The sequence below is a fragment of the Macaca mulatta genome, chromosome 1 (genome assembly GCF_049350105.2).
Source record: "Macaca mulatta isolate MMU2019108-1 chromosome 1, T2T-MMU8v2.0, whole genome shotgun sequence".
Taxonomy (NCBI): domain Eukaryota; kingdom Metazoa; phylum Chordata; class Mammalia; order Primates; family Cercopithecidae; genus Macaca; species Macaca mulatta.
The window spans coordinates 139281469-139302634 of record NC_133406.1 but is presented as its reverse complement, the minus strand read 5'-3'; the positions used below and the strand labels follow the sequence as shown (position 1 = coordinate 139302634).

At 36.1% G+C, this 21166-nt stretch overlaps 1 protein-coding gene across 4 annotated transcripts in view; it reads left to right on the top strand.

The window, feature by feature from the left end:
* SLC30A7 (solute carrier family 30 member 7) overlaps positions 1-13422 on the top strand; it is an 84954-nt gene extending 71532 nt beyond the window's left edge. Inside the window, exons 11-12 of one of the 4 annotated variants that reach the window (XM_077992348.1) lie at positions 6557-6649; positions 6965-13422. In XM_077992348.1, the coding sequence (XP_077848474.1) occupies positions 6557-6604 (48 nt within the window). In that variant the 3' untranslated portion in view covers positions 6605-6649; positions 6965-13422. 4 annotated transcript variants of the gene reach the window in all.
* The last annotated feature ends 7744 nt before the right edge of the window (positions 13423-21166 follow it).

Here is a 21166-nt window from a genome sequence, read left to right as displayed (position 1 = left end):
TATAGCTGAAGGGTTCACAGGTATTTATTGTACTATTATTTTGACTTTAAATTTTTTCAAACTAGGCTAGGCATGGTGGCTCACACCTGTAATCGCAACGCTTTGGGAGGCCAAGGCGGGCAGATCACCTGAGGTCAGGAGTTCAAGATCAGCCTCACCAAAATAGTGAAACCCCATGTCTACTAAAAATACAAAACTTAGCCGGGTATGGTGGTGCCTGCCTGTAATCCCAGCCACTCGGGAGGTTGAGGCAGGAGAATCGCTTGAACCTAGGAGGCAGACGTTGCAGTGAGCTGAGAGCACGCCATTGCATCCCAGCCTGGGTGACAGAGCGAGACTCTGTCTCAAAAAAAAAAAAAGTTTTTTTCCAAAATAAAAAGAAAAATAGAAACTTTGGCGGCACCTCATTGCCATCCAGATAAAGCCCAGACTTTCTAGCGTGAACCAACTGACTTTTAAAGTCTCTCTCCTGCTTTACATTGCCGTGTACTTTATACTCCAAACCCACTAGACTGTGTACTTTTCTGTGTGGGACAAAAATCCTACTCTAACTTGAAGATCCAATGCAATTGTTACTTTCTCTCTGAAGCCTTAAGTGTCCCACAAAGCAGAATTACTTTATTCTATGTCATACATATCACATTGTACAACTTGTGTGCAGGTTCCTACCAGCTGTCATGATTTTGCATTCCCAGTGCTTAGAAGAGTATATGTGTATAATGAATTTGTTGTATAAACAGATTTTAAAGACTGTATTTGATTAAAGCCATCCTTATATATGCTAAGTATGGAAAAATATTATTGGGTTCCCATTGGTCTTTTTTAACCACAAGCTCAAAAAGATCTTAATGAGATCTAAAATATATCTTTCTGATAAAGAGAAATGTGTCATTAGGTCCCTTTGGGAATAAATTAATGAAATAATCTTATGTATAATTAGGATTTACTTCAGTGCTAATCTTATGTGTAATCAAGACATACACTACTACAAAACAATATGCTGATACCACTTATTTCAGAATTTTAACAACTAGGTGTCTTTCTTAACAGACACTGTAAGTCTATCTCATGACCTTCATAATGAAGCATGCAAGACCTTCACAATGTGTCTGAATCCTTCTTATACCTTCTACATGTTTCCAGGACAACAAGATAACCAGGCTAGCAGTAATGTTTCTTTTCACTGATGTTTCCAGATTATTTTTCCCTCCTTTACCTTGAATTTTCTCCTAGATATGCCATGTCATTTCACCCTCATAGTGTGAGCTTCTGTTGAGCCCTAGGACACCCCATACTCTCCTAGGACTTTGGCACTTACTCACAATTTGTCCTCTAAAAAGGAATGCAATTTCTAGTTTTAGAAATGTGCAAGCAGCTGTGTCGGGGCTTAGGAACTGCTGAAGTTGCCATTCAAGTAAGTGGAAGGAGGTTCTTCTGGTAACTTTAGAAATGTTGGCTTTAAAAATGACTGAAATTGAAAGTTTATTCAACTGCTTCTTTGGTTTTGGAAACTGCATTTGAGCTTTGAATATTTTAAGCCCTGAAAAAGTATTTTAAGCCTTTTTGTCACCTAATGATTTTAAAATTGTTTTATGATCACTGCTTTAGTTCTGACGTATGCAAATTGAAATTTTCATGAATTTATTTTCCTTTTCCGTGTATACCCTAGTAATGCATGATCCTTATGCAATTAGTATATGCCAAGGCTTGCAGGAGCATTTTTATTTTATGAGATGAAATTTAAATTAAAAAAAATTAATCTTAAATTATATCTTGTAAATTTTACTTATCAAAAATAACAAAACTCAAATTGCTCCCTTTTTGATCACACAGATGCTTCAGGTGTATTTCTTATAGACAGATTTAAAATACTGGTGGCCTTAGTTCCAAAAGACCAAAAGAAGGATTTTTTCAATAATTTATAGCTTTTTGTTTATTACATTTTTAGGTATCTTTCTTATAGCCAGTCTTAAATTAGAATGTAAGTGATAGTTTTTGGTTAAAAATATCTAAAAGTCGAAGAATTATAACTTTCTATTTTGTTAATAAAACTATAGCTTTGTGACTATATCTTAGGCATTAGCTTTTTTAATTTCGTTTTTCAGAGTTACCAATTAATCTTTAACTGCTAAAGAAGTTGGCTTGCTGTACGTGAATATAAACTAATGCAAGTGCATTGCTAAAAGCCACTTAGTACTTAGATTGCTTTGGGATTAAGTGACAATACAGTTTGTAAAGTACCAGGTTTTGTGCTGGCATAGAAAAAGTCCTCTCCCTTTTCTTCCCCTTGCACCAATTCTTTTTAATAAGTTATCATTTGGGAATTGATAAAATGGAAAGTTTATGTTTTGTGTTTCATGTACAAACGGGAAAAGAAAATGGGATACTAGATTAGGAAGGCAATTAACATCTTATGTTTTAAACTGGCCAATAGTATTTGTTAATTTTTTAAAATAACACACTTCACAATCATAACTGTAATCCTAAAAATTTAACATACTTTTTGTTAGAAATAATGTTTGAAGGAAACGTATTAAAGAAACATCTAGAAATATGTTTGAAGAAAAGTCTAGAATATGCTTGGGGTTTATTACCATTCTCAGTTCCACAAAACACAAAAGACGATCTCGCCTAATACATATTTATTCCTTGATAGAACTTCTACCTTTATTTCTTCCGTCTTTTCTACTCTTCTGCCTTTCTCCCTTGTGCCTAATAAGTTCTAAGCCCCCAACTTCCTGCTTCAGCTTTTTGTGCTCTATTCTCTGTCCTCAAAATAGAAGTTAACACTGATACTCAGGAAGGAACCAAAAAGCCTCCTCACAAGCCCAAATAAGAGTGCCCCAAGTTTCAGAAACTTTCTGCCTCCGTTAACTCTCCTAGGATCATAATCCCTTCCTGTGGCTCATTTAACCTTGCTCTGTCTGCTTGAGGGAGGGGGTAGGAAGTAGGAGAAGGTGGATTACTATTTTTCCACTTTTCCTTTTTTTTTTTTTCTTTTAAACTTTTGGTCAAGGGCTTTAATGTTTCCTAAGTATTGATTTTGGTTGCCTGCTCTGCAGTTTTTCCTTATCCATCTTCCCATTATCTTTCTTCATCATTTGTACTTGAAGTCCACCAGAATCTGACCTTCTTTGGAAGTTGGAGAGAACAGCCACAGGTTGTGAGGCCAACAGATCCCTAAGTTTATTGTTTTTAAGTAATCCACATGATTTAAGTGTTCACTGGTTGATGAACAGAGGTGGAAATAATAACAGCATCAGCAGCTAGCATTTATTGAGAGCTCATCATGTGCCAAGTACTATGATCAGTACCTAACATATTAAATGAGCCTCAAAAGACAATTTACAGAAAAAGAAACCCACACTCAAGTTACTGTTATTGACTTGTAATTTAGTCACAGTTACTCATTATTTTGCTAACTCTGAAATGATTTAGGTTTCACAAGGAAGAGTAAGGCAATTTGTCAAGACTTCATTTTAAAGGGATAAAGATGAATATATGTTCAGTCGAAATAATTTTCTGTAGTCATATTCCTGTTTATTTCTCTAAATTTTTTACTTCTGATTTGTTATCCTTTCTACAACAATAAATATGTATTGAAAATATTCTAAGCCTATGGCACCAGGTTAACATTTATTTTCTTAGGAGCATAAAAGTGTTCAAAATAACTAGGTGCCTTTCCAATTTATAAAAATATTGACTGGAGTATAGTTTGTACATTATTCTCAGGATATGCAATGAGTACTATGTGGTTTTCACATTTTAAGGACCTGTCAGCCAGCCTCTGGCTCCTGGTCCCATTCTAGGGGTAGAATTTATGATGGACCTGAGCAGTGTTTTCATCTGTTGGAGTGTCTGTCATGTCTTTGTGATGTGAACAAACTATAGAAAACTTAGTTTGCATTCAGGGAGTAGGTGACTTACCATAGGATTCTTCCACTTTTCTCTTTACTTTGAAGGAAACTGGAAGAGGAAAATGAGAATCTGTAAAACTTGAAGCTGTCCTCATCAGGCCAGATGGATAAAGCAAAATGACTTTTTTTTTTTTTTTTTTCCTGTTAGACTGAGCTTTTATGGAAAGCTGTAAGCCCTTAGGGGAAGGTTATCAGCTTGAGTAATTAACTCATGATTATGCAAAGATAATTTATCTAGCCTCTTTGTTTTTCCTTTCTTTTTGACTGCCTTGGGCTACTTCATTTTTTATTACCATATTCTCTGTGTTAGGGCTAGGAGTAAGGAAAATGACAGAGACAATAAAAAGAGCCCAACTTATTTTGGCCCGTTTTACTTTACCTAACAATGTTGTTGAAAAATAAAATAAATTAAGACAATTTATTTGAACAATATTTGTTTCCTCTTATGGTTTGATATATAAGAATTTTTAAAGAGTTTCTAAGTACAGTCATTTCAGGTGTCATCTGGATAATGTCAGATCATATAATTGTAATCAATCATAATAATTTGTAATAGCCTTTTATAAATGCCTGGTATATAGCAAGGATTTATTGAATATCTGTCAAATATTGGATGAATACGTAACAATTGTGTGAGATTAGTAGGGTTGGTGTTTATCAACGCTTTTAAAATGAGAAAAAATGAAGTTTGATTTTAATTTGTAACTCAAGAACATATAGATACTAAATTCTGTCTTTTTTCTGCCACATCATCTTAACTGAGGAGCAGATACTATTAAATATATTTTTCTCAAATTTGAGTAACAACTTTACCTTTCCACAGGAAGGCCTTTTATTTAAAAAAAAAGAAAAAGAAAAAAAAAGGAGAAGCACCAGCAAAATTAAAATATGTTTCTTTTGCTGGCAAGCTTCTAGAGCCTGTCAAGCCTTTTATCCATTTGAGTAGTTCCTGAATCCTTTCAAGCACTTAGTATTGTACAGTGCCCTCCTACCTGAATTCTAGAAAAAGTCAAGCTAGAAAACAGTGCTTTGAGGAGTCCAGAAATTACTGTGAAAAGGTAATGCTAATAGATTTTTTCCCCACTCTGGTTTTTTCCTATTAAATATTCCAATTTACCTTTTATTCTGTGGTACTGAGAAAAAAGGGCTTATTGTGACTGACGGGTTCCTTTAATTAAAAATAGATCATTTTGGGTTGAAAGAAGGAAATTAGTGGAATTTCAGTTAATTCAACAAATACTTATTGATCACTTACTGTGTGCTGGCTCCCACTTGAGGTTCTAGGAGTCAGCAGTGTAAAAAAGAAGACCAAATCCTTTATCTCGGAGAGATTATATTATAGTGAGAGGTCAATAAACAATAAACACCTTGAATAAGTTGTATAATACATCACAAGGTGGTAAGTGTATTGGGAGTGAGTGCTGAGGTATTTACTAGCTCTTGTACCAAGCTTTTTTTTTTTTCTTTAGCCTTTGGGGATTTCAATTTTCAGAGAGAAGGAAGAACTAGCAAAGGAGACTGAGAAAGACTGATAAGTGAGGTGAAAGGGCAGGCAGTGAATATTCTCTGGAAGCCAAAAGGGAAAATATACATATATATATGTTTAGTAGGCGGGAGTGACCATCTGTATTCTCACTGATAGGTGAGGTAGGAAGAGGCCTGAGAATTGGTATTAATGTGAGCAATGTGGACGTGACCTGGACAAACAGTTTTGGGGAAGTGTTGGGAAGCAAAAGATTGGTTGAAATGAGTTCAAGAGAGAAGTGAGAAAAAGGATTGTAGACGGCAAATATGGATAACTCTTTTGAGGCTTTTTCTGTAAAGAAGAGTGGAGATTGGGAGCCCAAAAGGAGACGTAGGGCTAAGTAAAGGGGTTTTTTGATTTTGTTTTGTTTTTGTTTTTGTTTTAAATAGCTTTAGGGGGTACAGGTGCAGTTTTGTTACTAGGATATATGCATAATAGTGAAGTTTGGGCTTTTAGTGCAACTGTCACCTGAATAGTGTACATTGTACCCAAAAGATAATTTCTCATGAGGTTTTTTTCAAAGCTAGAAACAGCTACAGTGTGTTTGTATGCTAATAGAAGTGATCCAGTTGAGAGGGAGTAAATTGATAATACAGAAGATATTGGGGAGAATTTAGAGAGCAGTATCCTTGAGTAGCAAGTTCGTATCCAAAACAGAAGAGAGGACTTGGAGTGCAAAATAATTCCAATAGATAGTTATACTTGCTAGATTGTTTACTAATCATTTATCATAGGAGGATTTAGACAGGGTTGATGTATGAATTTCAGCTAGGAGCCAACCAGTCAAGCATTGTAGAAAGGGAATTACAATTCTCTGTAATTACTCTGTAATTACTCTGTAATTGTAGAAAGAGAACTGCGTTTTTCTAAGTATCACCTGGATATCTGGATAGGGTGTGTGACTGTTAACATGGCTCTTTTGTTGTTGTAGTTGTTTTGTAGTGGTAAATGGAGATTCTTTTTTGTAGCTTATGAATATATTTGTTTCTGAAATAATAATTTCTTTTTTTTTCAAAGCGAGATTTGTAAAAGAAAAGAATTACTTTCCTGAAATGTGTAGGGTGTTATTAGCTTGTTTGATTTTCTAACTTTTTTTTTTTTTTTTACTTTTCAGGCTGGAGTGAGGCAGCTCTATGTACAGATTGACTTTGCAGCTATGTAGTGAATGGAAAGAAATTATGCACCTTTTATGGACCAAATTTTTCTGGTACTGTACGATCCAAAACATTGTACCCAGCTTTTTAAAAGAGAGAAATTATCACTACAACTCCCGAGCACTAAGTAGACTGGGTAGAGTCAGCCGTTTACGCTCTGTGGGGAGTTCACAGCTAAGCGATCAGATTTAAGAGGATATCTCCTGGACTTTTGGTCTTTTCTTTTGTGCTCTTTCCTCCAAATCTTTTTGACTTCTGAGGTTTTTGGTTTAGGGTGTTGATTTGTCCTTTTTCTTTCTTTTTTTGTGTTTGGTTTTTGTTTGTTTGTTTTCATGTTGAATGCCCACACCATCATCCTCTCATCCCAGCCAGTAGGAATTTCAGATTGTGGGCCTCCAGTCTTCTGGAACGTCTTCACTGAAGCTGCTGGAAACCACTGCTTTCATTCCCACAAAACCAGTATTACTTTTTTTTTAAAAAAAAAAAAAGAAAGAAATTGGAAATCTGTTCTATAAGTAATGTCACAATTGTTGACGTTCTTCAGTATAATCATGTTTGTAAAATTGTTTGTACCTTGCAAACTTACGAACCAAACCATATTGGGTTTTCAAAGTGCCTTTGTATCCGAAAATGTATTTGCCAGCATAGAAATGTACCATCAAAAGTCATGTATGGTTTATTTTTATTTTTTATTTTTTGAGATGGAGTCTCGCTCTGTCGCCAGGCTGGAGTGCAGTGGCGTGGTCTCAGCTCACTGTAACCTCCACCTCCCGGGTTTAAGCTATTCTCCTGCCTCAGCCTCCTGAGTAGCTGGGACTATGGACATGTGCCACCACACTCAGATAATTTTTGTATTTTTAGTAGAGACGAGGTTTCACCGTGTTGGCCAGGATGGTCTCAATCTCTTGACCTCGCGATCTGCCTGCCTCAGCCTCCCAAAGTGCTGCGATTACAGGCGTGAGCCACCATGCCCGGCTATGTTTTTTTTTTTTTTTTTTTTTTAATGGATATTCTGTAATCTATACAAAGCAAGACTATCGCCAGTAATGTATACAAATTGTCTTTTTGTGTACTTCCAGCATAGGTTTGGATATATGAACATTTTTCTTTGATTGTTTTATCTTATCAGAAAATAAAAGCTCTTAATTTGCTTTTTAAAACAAATTTAATTATCACATTTTAAATTACTTCATGGACTGTGTTTTCAAAACTTTGCAAATTCATCTGTTATACAGAAAATTTTGACTTAAAACATCTGCTGAATTTCAAATTTCTGTAAAAGCTACTGTATCTGTGATAAACTTCCCTATATCTTTCCTTGCCATTTCTATGGATTTTATAATTAAAGAAAAAGGCATTGGAGACTGAAGGCAGAAATGATTGTGACAGTGCCGTTTGGCTTTTTCATTCTTCAAATGCCAAGTCATCCACTTTGTTTTCCTGTTTAGGCTTTGCACAAATACAATTGCTTTCAGGAATCCTAAAGCAGCATTTTATTGAGTTTGAATTATTAAAGGTACAGAGGAAATGTGGTAATGTAGAACTTTTCCTAACACAGGCATCTAGGAAGTAAGTACTAAGTTGATTTTCTAGGTTCTTATATATCTGAAAAATAAAATTGCAATTTGAGATAAGTGCTTGAACACTCTCCTTAAGTATTCTCTGTGTTTTATGAATAGATAATGATCTGATTTTCCCATCATACTTCATTTTACCATACGTATTCCCTTTTAACTTTAAAAAAATTGTAAATGTGGGAGAAAAAACCCTGCAGGATGGAAATGATGATTAAGAATGTAGATCAATAAGCAGAAATCCCTGTTGATTCTAAGTTTCAGAGTGTCTTTTCCCGTATTTCTGACCTACATCTATAAACTACTCTCTGTTAGGGGAACTAGACCACTTTCTTCATTCTTTTCTAAACTGCTGCAGATTGCCATGAAGTCTATCAATAGTCTCTTTTCTGCAGGCAAAGTAGTATTTTCTAAACATGTTTGCTTACTGCCAGGTGGTTTGAAAGCTATGATTTACTGCAGTAGTATGTGCTTAAAACAACTGTTGAGGTCTTTTAAGAGGGAAAGTTCAAAAGGAAGTGTCCTGATAATGGTACTGGTTTTTCTACAAATATAAGTAGTCATTTAGAAGTTTGCAACTACCACCAAGTCTGAGAGAACTCTGGGATATTTTGTGGGTTTTGGCATATTAGATAGAGAAAATGACAGATCTAGATGAAGGGAGATTTTGGATGTGTGCCTTTAAAAACTGAGTATGTATAACTACTGATATTTCACATATGGAGATATTTGAATACCCAAGTCTGCCTTTCACAGAGCTCTCCATTCCAAGTTTAGTTTTTGTCAAAATATGAATCATTTTATTTGTACTATCAGTACACAAATGCATGAGTATGTTTATATAGTGTTAGACTGATGTGAATTTGCATTTGTTACATGATATTGCCAGCTCATATCAGTTAGCAAGTCAGCATTAACATTTATGCTTTAATTAAATGCCAGTATACCTATGTGTGCAGCAGTAAAAAATTAGTGAGAAAAAGCAACTTTTTTTGTCACTCTTAGGAAATATTTTGTCTTATTAGTGTTCTTGGCACATGTGTATTACTAAAGTTGATAATTCCAATGAGAAATACTACCTGATTATTATTATAAAATTAATTTACAATGTCCCTGATATTGGGCTAACTCTTACCAAAAAAAACAAAAACAAAAACACACAAAAACCCCGTATCTGAATATAACTTTGCCAATATTTTTAAAATTCAAAATATTCTCTGGACAACAAATTTGTATTGCTCAGGGACAGTTTACCTTGCCTGGTAAACCTTCCCAAACAGAAATATAGCTATACTAGCTTTGGTTTTTGGGGTTTTTTTTTTGTTTGTTTGTTTTAGATGGAATTTCACTGTTGTTGCCCAGGCTGGAGTGCATTGGCGCAATCTCAGCTCACTGCAACCTCCGCCTCCCGGGTTCAAGTGATTCTCCTGTCTCAGCCCCCTGAGTAACTGGGATTACAGGCACCCACCACCACGCCTGGCTAATTTTTGTATTTTTAGCAGAGACAGGGTTTTACCATGTTGGCCAGGCTGGTCTTAAACTCGTGACCTCAGGTCATCCTCCCGCCTCGGCCTCCCAAAGTGCTGAGATTACAGGCATGAGCCACCGTGCTCAGCCACGAGCTTTGGTTTTCTAAACACAGATTATATTCCTCAAGATGAAGGGCTTAACATATCCACAGCTTCCTCAGTTTGCTAACTCCCCATGCGTCTTTGTGAAGGACAGTATCTAGTTTATTTGTAGGTCAGTGTTCTTGTGCTGTCATTTCCCTTATATTTGGAATTTGTCAGCATTCCTGAAAACCTACACATGTATATCAGTAACCAAAATGCCATGACTTTTTTGCACCTTTGTACAGCAGCCAAATCATGAACTCAAAATGTTAATATTTGTACCTACCTACTATGGAATAATCAGTTTTTACAGAGATTATTAATATGGTAGAACCCTGTTATGTAATGCCAAAATTTAAGAACCATATTTACATTGCTTAACACAGAATTTTACATCTAAGCAAGGACTGGCCTTAGAAGCAGTCTAGTTCTACCTCTCATTTTACAGATGAGAAAACCGAAGCCCAAAAAAGCTCTCATTTGCTCAAAGTCACAGAGATAATTAGTGGCAAAGCCAAAAAGATTCAGATCTTCTGACTGAAAGTCAGAATAGAGTTCTTTATACTCTATTATGCTGCCTCTCCAGTGTAATATTTGCCTTTCTGTAAATGGGATTAAATATGATTTGTAAATAAAGGACATCTAACCTCCTTTTTTTGGTACATTAAGGCACTTTATAAATGGACTTTTATTGTCTCATTTTTCATATATAATTATTTCCATAATATTCTTTATGGAAGATGTTGTAATTAATTTTAACTTTTTTACTCTTATAAAGCCAGTTCCTGACATTTTAAAAAATGGTATCTGTAAAATGGATCCTTTTATGAGTGAATTTTTCTGTTAATTGCCCAAGGCTAAATCCATTGTAAGGATTGCTTAGTTTCTTTATTTTGTTTATGTTCTCTGAACTGGTATTTTTTTATAAACCAGGCTAATTCACAGGTCATTCCATTTCAGTCTTGTCATGTTGGCTTCCAGTCACTGGAGAAGCTTTTGCATGTTAAAGATTTTTAGAGCCATGCAAAACTGGGCATTAAATGTTACATAAAACAAATCTTTTAAGTAAGGTAAAATGTTGAAGTCTTAACCAGAATTCTAAATACTAAATTCTAACTCTTCATAAAAGCATTACCTTTGGAAAGTTAAATTTTTTTTTTTCCTTTCATCACCATCTTTGAAACAAATTATTTTCCAATTCATAAGAACTTTGGTAAAAAAAATAAATAAATAAAAGGAAATTATATTTTGTTTGGACATTCATTGGAAAGTTTGTTGAAGACATGATCCCCCAGAAGCCTTAGTGACCCAGATCTCAACCAGAGGCTCAAGATAGCCTCAGATACAATGAAAGATTATGAATCCAAAAAAAAAAAAAGAGAAAAGGAGCAGAGAAGGACAGTTCTGTTTAAAGCCAAATGGATGTGAGTCTGACCAGGGTGTCTTTGGTTTATATTTCCTAACTGCAGATTACACAGAAGGCAAGGTTAGTAAGTATTTATGTGCCAGACGCTTAGTGTGGCCTTCATGTTATTACATTTAAGCCTCAAATTTCTACAAAGGAATAATTTTGTATGATTTTATGATTGACAGAGCATTTTCAAATCTCCTCTAATTCTCATAACTTCTCTGTGAGGAAGGGATTTGTATCCTTTTTACAGATGAGGAAGCTGTTTGGAGATAATTTAAGTGACCTGCCTGGGGAATATAGCCAGTAGTAGAGCACTGATTAATCAGGTGCTGACATCTGCTCTGCTTTGTGTATGTCATTCAGCAGTGCTTCAAAGATCCAAGAAGTTGTAGCAGATCTCAATAGACTCTCCTGTAAAATTAGTGAACAATCACCATGACAAAATTGGTATGGGGGAACAGTCATTATACATTATTCAGACTCATTCCTTCTTCCAGTGCCCTTATGCTTATTTCCTACCTTTCCCATTGGTCTTAAACTGTGCAGGCTAAAAAGAGGAACCAGAACTCCCTTAAGCACTTTTAAGACTATTTAAAACATAGAGTTTTGTTGGTATTGCAGAGTAAGCTGCTTAAGGGACTAAATCAAAAGATAGTACCCTCTGTGGCCGTATGAAGAGAGAAACTGAACTTCTACCCGAGAGACCTTAATTTAGTTTATTAGGGAATTATCTTCCCCAAAAGTACAAGCAATTTTGTACTACAGGAGAGGGATAAGTAGATTTGATTTACATTACATTTTATGCACACCTTTCAAAACCAAGAACTATGTTGCATAAATAGTAGTAATCTATGCTTAAACTTAACATTTAATGTTGACTTCTTACAACAGCCTTGAAAATTATTTGTAATTGTGATCATGATGTTGGAAAGCTTGTAATAAAGAATATCTTTCTCTTATGCATTCTTTTATCCTCATGGATTTACACGCTCAGTAAATGGTTAACTAGTGAACATTTTAGATAGTTGTGTCAAAAGTAAGAGTTAAGGATAGGTAAAACCAATAATTTACTGTTTTTTACAGCAGACATCTCAGCATTTCTTTGGCATTTTTGCACAAATAAATGACTATATATTCACCTTGGCCATTTTTTTTAAGTAGCCCTGTGAGCTGCTCATTCTTTTTCATATACAGTGGAAGTATAAAGATGTTATCCATTTTACAAATTGTTGGATCGAAATTTGACAGAATTGGGACTGTGGAACCTGGGTCACTTGAATTTTCTGTATTCTGTATGGCCAAGTCAGGAACCAGACAGTCTCCATAGTCTCCTTTGTTTTTATAGAATTGCCATATTCACATATTTCATTTATCCTGATGTATTGTCATCCAAAATGAAAGAGGTCTTTCTTGAAGGTACTTTAAAGACAACACTACATGTATTCAATTACTGACTTAAATATTCCCAGAATTATTTTTTACCTTTCTCTTTTTCCCCTCAAACACATTTTAGTAGCACCTCCCTCTATTTCTTCACTGAGTTTTCATCTGTTTTCATTGTTATTTCCATTATAGAACTTCTACTTTATACTAGCAGGGAACATTTTTTTATTTTGAATTTTAATATTTGAATTTTGTTTATGTATCACATATTGTGCTACAGTTAGCCTCAATGAAAATTCTATTTTGAACTAGACATCCTGTCAATAGTTTGTCAAGTAACTTCATTGCTTCCCTTAATAGCAATTCAGTGAAATTTTTTCCCAAGTGATATTCCCCCCAACTTTGTGGGTTTGATAAACAGAATGAGTCTTTTATATTGGAAATACTGTGAATGGAAAATTGCCAAATCCCTTCTTAGTATATTTTAAGCACCCCTACAACACTTTACCTCCCTGCCTTCAGTGGTGGTTAAACATATGGCCAAGTTAGAATTTGGGTTTGATTCTTTTGGTGAAGACTATGGCATCAAAACATTTCTTAAAATGTTTGAGTACAAGGCTAAGTTATAATGTCAGCTTTAAAAGACTATGTTGTGATTTGGTTTGAATATGCTGAAGTGAGCAAATATGATTTGCCCAAGTGCAATACAACAAATCTATAATGTATATTTCACATTTTCTACTTGAACTCATTCATGTATATATTTTGTTAAACTTCATATGTATTTAAAAAGAATCATGAACTGTATCAAAATTCTTTCAATAAAATTTCTGTTTAAAAATCTCTACCTGAATTGTGTCTATCAATCAGTTTGATGAACTGAAATGAACACTGTGAATCTTACAGGTATTGGAATAGATTCTAGAGGACTTAAGGAATGAAAGGCAAAGAAGGATTCTCAGAGCCAAGAAACGGCAGAACTCATTAGGAGAGAAGAGATGGTAGGAGGTTGGAAGTTTCTCTACATTGTGAACAGCCTCATTGTGGCTCTTAGTCAGCATTTGACCTCATAAACATGTCTCAAAGTATTTACTTCCAGATATTTCCATCACTCCCAAATTGTTCTCTCATCTCAGTTTCTATGGATGACTTAGTCTTATATGACATGAAAGCCAAAGCATCTGATGTGAGCCTCCATTATCCTTCCAAATTTTTCTCTCTAATTAGAAGCAATTCCTTTTTAAAATAACTTCTTCCACAATATCTCAGGCACCACTCATGTCACCTTCCTTCTCAAATGTCTTCTTACCAAAGCAGCTTCTTTACTATCAATCTCTGCCATACTTCAAGGCTTTATCCTCAGCATGTCTGCTGTCAGATTCCTTGTATGTGGTCTACATTTGCTGCTTCTACCTCCTTTCTAACCATTTCCATAGCTCGTAGTAGTATAGCTTCACTCCTATCTTGTAGAAGTTGCTTCAAGGCCATCAGTGGCTTCTTGTCACATTCATGGCGGAACTACCAGCATATCCCATTCAAAATTGAAGAAAACAAATCTTTCCCATTCAATTCTCAACTACCAATTTGTCGGAATTCTTCATAGAATTCTTAGAAAACTGAGCAATGCCTTTATCACCTCCATTTCCTGAATCCCTTATCATAAAATGTCTTTCTTCCTTTGAAATCGTTTACATTCTTTTCCATTCCCACTGCCCTATTCCAGGATTTCACTGATGATTGCAAGCAGAATCACTTTCCTTGTCCAGCTCTAGTCACCTGCATTCTAGCCCCCACCCAAACAATTCTGGCTTTGGCAGAGAGTACAAGGAATTTTTGTTGAATCCAACTTTTGTCCAGGCGCTTTTGAAAGATTTGCCCTGTCCTAGCTTCCTGAATGCCTGGGGCTGGCCCCTCTGCATACCTGCTAGATTAAGACTCCCTACCTATCCTGTGTTCTCTGGAATTAGCCTCTGGCCGAATTCTACAGTGGCCTGTCAACACTCCTACAGAGCAGTCTCTTCTGTTTATACACTGGGTTAGGAAGTTGTTTGGTACAGTACTGCAGCGGCCAATCTTATGTAGAGTTTTGGTTTTCCTAACCACAGAAGCCACCCTCTGTTACACTGGTCTTGCTTTCCCAGTTTCCACTTGCAGTCCTCTAGCTCAGGAATCTTGAGTGGCTCTCTAATGCTTATCAAGTGTAAACTCTTCTGAACAACTTTTGAAACTTAAATGCATTTCTTTCCCTTCTTATTAAATCAAACCCTTGATTATGGCACCAAACTTTTCATTAGTCTAGAGCAAAAATAACAGCAGAGACAAGGAGGAGCAAACAGGTTCAATAGGTGTAGACAGAATGATAGCAGTTTACTATTTTTTTCCATTCTTTCCAAAAAAAAAAAGGAAACAGCATTTTAATTGGATTCTCGTTCATTAAAACATTATCAGGTCATCCAGTTCTACTTTGAGGCAAAAAAAAATCTACCATGAAATTCAGGCTTAGCACATGCTACCAACATTTAAATTCACAATTCAAATTTATCTGCTAATGTTAACAGTAAGAAATGCATAGTCTGGCACAGTGTAGGCAAGGCAATTTATTGAAAATGGATGATTTTTGCTTTTTAATGTAAAGTTTAACTCTTCGAAAAGTGATTATGTATGAATTGTTAAAGTGAATAATACTCTTTGTGAGAGAGCAACTGCTGAAACTAAAGAATAAAACAAAGTAATACAAAGACATCGTAAAAAGTATTTCCTGAACGTAGCCACCAAATGGCATTTTTTAAATGTGGTATTTTTTAAGTAAACAAGATATTCAGATTCACATATAAGCAGGAGCACTTTCATAGCAATTAAGGCTTGGCTTGGCCATTTGGCTTGGACTTTTATCATTTTGACTTGTAAAATTACAAATAAAGTAAGGTCCATCTGATTAGCCGTTGCTGTCTTCCACCCTAGACAATAAGTTAGATCATAATGTTCAGCTTTACAGGGTTTATTGTCCCGTATGTGCATCATACTACTTTCCCCATGAGCAATAATTTGTACATAGGTCATGTCGGTTTCTACAGTCTTCAAAAGAAGGCAAAGTTACTACATTTGTTAACATTAGTTGGAGGGAAGACTTCCCACTGCCTTCCAAAAGCTTCCCCCAGGCAATCCTGTGGTGGTGGCCAACAGTTATGGAAGCCCACAGGAACTAAAACTTTGAGGGAGGGGAATATTTCTGTTTGGTCGAGTTATGGTTTTAAAAGGGTACAGCAACCCTGTTGCTTTTTTTTCTCTCTGTACCCCCTCCACATGGGTCAGAATGCAGGCCCAGTCATAAAGGTATGAAATAGCAACAAAGTAGAGTAACTAGATCCCCAAGTTTCTGGCCAGAGGACCAACCAAGAAAGGGAGCCCAGGGAACCAGGAAGTAGTGGAGAGATTATGGAGTGGGAGGAAACTAGGAAAGCAATCTCATAAAGTTGTTTACAAACGCCAAGGATCATCCTCAAATCACTAATGCTTGGATCTGGTTCTACTTAGCCTTGAGAATCTTGAGAACTAAACTATCCAACAGACTACTTCGTAAGTCCCAAACTGCAGGCCACAAACTTGAAATAGATCCAAAGAGAACTGCAGTCTTTGAAAACTGAACTTACACTGGAACTGTAGCCCATAAAGAGCAATCTGATAATTGTATCCTGAACCTAACAGGTTGGTTGCCTGCTAAAACAAAAAGATTGATATTCTCCATTAAATCTGAACAAGACCCAGCAACTCACAACGTAATATTCAAAATGCCAAGCTATAATCCAAAATTACTTGACAAAGTGCTGCAAAAATTTCAACTTACAGAAAATCAATAGATGCTAAAACTGAGATATCAGTCTTAGAATTACCTAACAAAGACCTTAAAGCAGATATTTAAAATGCTCAAACAAGCAATACAAAAATGCTATATGAAATGCTCAGACACCTACAGAAAAATACGTGACAAAGAAATCAAATAATCTTGCAACAAATGTTTAAAAAACAGAAGATACAAAAATAACCAAATGGAAATTTTAGAACAGTAACCAAAATTTTAAAAACATACAGAATGGACTCAACAGCAGAATGGAGAAGACAGAGAAAAGAGTCAGTGAATTCATAGATGGATAAAAATTATCAGCTCTGGGCAACAGAGAAAACAGACTGCAATAACAACAATGAACAGAGCTCAGGAACCCGTGGGACAGTAAGAAATGTCTAACATTTATATTTATCGGAATTTCTCAAAGACAGGATAAAGTATATAGTGCTGAAGGAAGATCTGAAGAAATAATGGCTGTAAACTTCCCAAGTTTGGTGACGTACACATAGAGTCAAGAAGTTGGGCAAACCCAAAACAGAATAAACCCCAAAATGTCTACACCATCTCAAACAATTCCAATCAAAATCTCACAAGCTCTTTTGTATATGTCAACAAGCTCATTCTAACATTTATATGGAAAGGCAAAGGAACTAGAATAGCTAAAACTACTTTGAAAAAAGAATGTTAAAGGAACCACACCACCTGTTTTTAAGATTTACCATAAAGCTGAAGTAATTAAGACAGCATAGTATCACAGAAGGGAGAGACACACAGATCAACAGAACAGCAAGAGTTCAGAAAGAGACCTACATAAATATGGCTTAATGATTTTTACAATGGTGCAGAAACAATTCAATGGAAGACTAGTCTTCTTATCAAGATGTTGTAACTAAACATCTACATGCCAAAAAAAAAAAAAAAATGAGTGTGGATCTAAAACTCACTTCATACAAATATTGAGTCTGTTGAATTTGGTGATGGGATCTCAGACATGGCAACAGAAGCATAATCCATATAAGAAAACATAAACTGGATTTAATCAAAATTTAAAATGTTTGCTTTATCAAAAATGGTTAAGGGAATGAAAGGACAAGCTACAGATGGGGAGAAAATATTTGCAAGTCATATATCTTACAAAAGCTTTTATCCAGAATATGTAATAAACACTCAAAATTTAACCATATGGAAACCATCCAATTTAAAAGTAGGCAAAAGACATGAAGAGATGCTTCATCAAATAAGATATAAGAATGGTGAATAAGCACATGAAAAGATGATCCACATCATTAGGCATTGGGAAATACAAATTAAAACCACAACAAAGACACCACTGCGGCCAGGCATGGTGGCTCACGCCTGTAATCCCAGCAATTTGGGAGGCCGAGGCAGGCAGATCACCTGAGGTCGGGAGTTCGGGACTGGACTGACCAACACGGAGAAACCCCGTCTCTACTAAAAATATAAAATTAGCGGGGAGTGGTGGCACGTGCCTGTAATCCCAGCTACTTGGGAGGCTGAGGCATGAGAATAGCTTGAACCCAGGAGGCAGAGGTTGTGGTGAGCCGAGATCATGCCATTGCACTCCTGCCTGGGCAACAACAGCAAAACTCTGTCTCAAAAAAAAAAAAAAAGACACCACTACACACCTATCGGGATAGTTCAAAATACTGCCAATATGAAGTGCTGGCAAAAATAATACAATGCTGGCGAGAATGCAAAATGTACAAGCACTTTGGAAATCATTTTGGCAGTTTCTTATAAAATTAGGTGCACACTTAATCATGTAATCCAGCAATCCCTCCGGATATCAGGCAAAAACCTGTTATGTTAATGTTTTAACAACTTTATACATAATCGCTAGAAAGTGGAAACAAACCACTTATCTCTCAAATAGTGAATGGATAAAAATGGATAAACAAACTGTAGTCTATCCATATGAGAGAACACTACTTAACAATAAGGAGGAATGAACTAGGGGATGAATATAAAGGGAGAGTGGGAGATCTTGTGGGTGATGAAACTGTTCTGTATCTAGATTATGGAATGGGGTTTCACTACATGATAATTTTAAAGAACTTTATAGTATTAAAGAGCTAAACACTATTAAATAAATAAATGTATGCAGCCTTCAGGTATTTCCATTTTAACTAACACTGGGATTTCACTACTGTTCATCCTTTCCCTGCTGAGTAATGCAGTGTTCATTTTACAATTTCATTAAATTGAGATTAAGTTACATACAGAACAGGATTGCCAGATTTAGCAAACAAAGGAACCTAGTTAATTTCAAATAAAAATTTGGTAGGTTCCCTACTAACACCCGTGGTAGCTTTTTTCTTTTATCATTGGTTTTCATCAGTTTTACCTGTTATGTTAGGTATGATTTTCTTTATTTCATTTGGGGTTCACTCAGTTTATTGGATCTGTTGAGTTGACAGCTTTTTGGCTTTGACAGAATTTGGGGTAATTCTGGCCTGTAAGTTACTTATATTTTCTTCTGCCCTATTTTCCTTCTATTCTTCTAGAAATCCAGTTACGTAAGTTAAATTGCTTGATATTTCCCCAAATGGCATTGAGGCTCTGTGCTGTTTTCCTTCTAATCTTTTCTTCTCTCTTCCTCAGATTGGACAATTTCTTTCATGTATCATCTGTATTCTCCAGTTAAACCCATTTTTTTTTTTTAATGTTTCCACTTTTGGGGTGAGAGTATACACTTATATGCATTCATTACAACCACACTACCTTTTCTTTTTTTTGAGACTGAGTCTGGCTCTGTCGCCCAGGCTGGAGTGCAGTGGCCGGATCTCAGCTCACTGCAAGCTCCGCCTCCTGGGTTTACGCCATTCTCCTGCCTCAGCCTCCCGAGTAGCTGGGACCACAGGCGCCCGCCACCTCGCCCGGCTAGTTTTTTTTTTTTTTTTTTTGTATTTTTTAGTAGAGACGGGGTTTCACCGTGTTAGCCAGGATGGTCTTGATCTCCTGACCTAGTGATCCGCCCGTCTCAGCCTCCCAAAGTGCTGGGATTACAGGCTTGAGCCACCTCGCCCGGCATCACACTACCTTTTCTTCCATGAACATAGTTCTAAAAACTGCTTTAAAAATAACCTTGTCTGCTAATTCCACTATCACCTAGTTTATGTTAGGATTTTTTTTTCTATTGTCTGCTCTTTTTTTAAAACCATAAGCTATAAGCCATATTTCCTTATTACTTTGGATACCCTATAGCATTTTATTGTATTCAGGTCATTGTTTATATGTTATGCAGATTCATTTTATTATACTCTGAAGAGTGCTAAGCTTTGATCTCATTTAAATTATTGGCTAATCACCTTGATTTTACATTATGTTAAAGGTTTTATCCTTAGTTTTAGCATAAATCTTTAGTCTTGTGCACAGCCTTTATTAATACATGGCCATTCTGGGGCTTTGGGAAGCTCAAAGTTCTATCAAGCCCTTCTAACTTGTCAGAATTCAAACTTGAAACTCTGTCTTCTGTTGCAAAAGAAAACAGCCATCTCTGTTCAGCTTCTTGAGCCTTCCAACTGTGGCTTTTCACCAAGGTCCATGGAGTCTTCCTGGGGCCTGCACGGTTCGAGAGTTAGCTAAGGATTCAAGGAGAGATCATATGCAGACAGGAAGCCTCCTCCATTTCTCACACCTTCATTTCTAGGATCTGCTGCTTTAATTTTCAGTCCTTCTAGCAGCCCTTAATTCCATCCTAACACCTCAAGCCAGTAAGACCGCAACTTTCTCTTGAGTTGTAGCCATGCCTTACCACACAGTCTGGGAATGACCTAAGGGGAAAAATCATATATAGTTCACAGCTGGTTTCAGTGACTCCCTAGAGTTTTTAGACCATTGTTTATTATATTTTGTCCACAGTTTATAATTGGGAGGGTTTGGACATTACAAGCTATAACACCATTACTAAAACCAGAAGTTCTTCATTTTATAGTTCTTAAATGTTTAGTTTAACATATGAGAACAAAATAATATACAACTGGTATTTAAATGTACTTGGCTCTCTCCCCTTCTGTGTCTAACAGATTGAAAATGACACCAGGCATGGTGACTCATGCCTGTAATCCCAGCACTTTGGAAGGCCGAGGCGGGTGGATCACTTGAGGTCAGGAGTTCAAGACCAGCCTGGCCAACATGGCGAAACCCTATCTCTACTAAAAATAGAAAAAAAAAAAAGCCAGGCGTGGTGCCACATGACTGTAATCCCAGCTACTCGGGAGGCTGAGGCAGGATAATCGCTTGAACCTGGGGGACAGAGGTTGCAGTGAGCCAAGATTGCACCACTGCACTCCAGCATGGGCTACAGAGTGAGACTCTGTCTCACAAAGAAAGAAAAAAAGAGATGTTTCATATATATATATAAATATATTTTATCTCGAAGTAAAATAAGTCGAATAATCTTTAGCTAATTGATGAACCCAGGGAGTAGGGAAATCTTTGTTCAACTTCCAATGGATTTATTAAGGGCTCAGAAAAATTGGTTAGGCCATGGAAATACTTAGAGTTGAACCAACTGAACTAGCATATTAAGAAAGCTATTTCTATTCAGAATTGACAAAAAATATAAAACTCTTTGGTCATGAAATAGAATGACCTGTGGTCATAAATGGAGTGTTATTTAAAACTAGTAAGATGTGTGACTACTCGCACGTATACAATGGCGTATTAACTGAGTTAAGTGATATGGCATTATCTTGACTAATCCATTGTTGCCTTCAAACTTA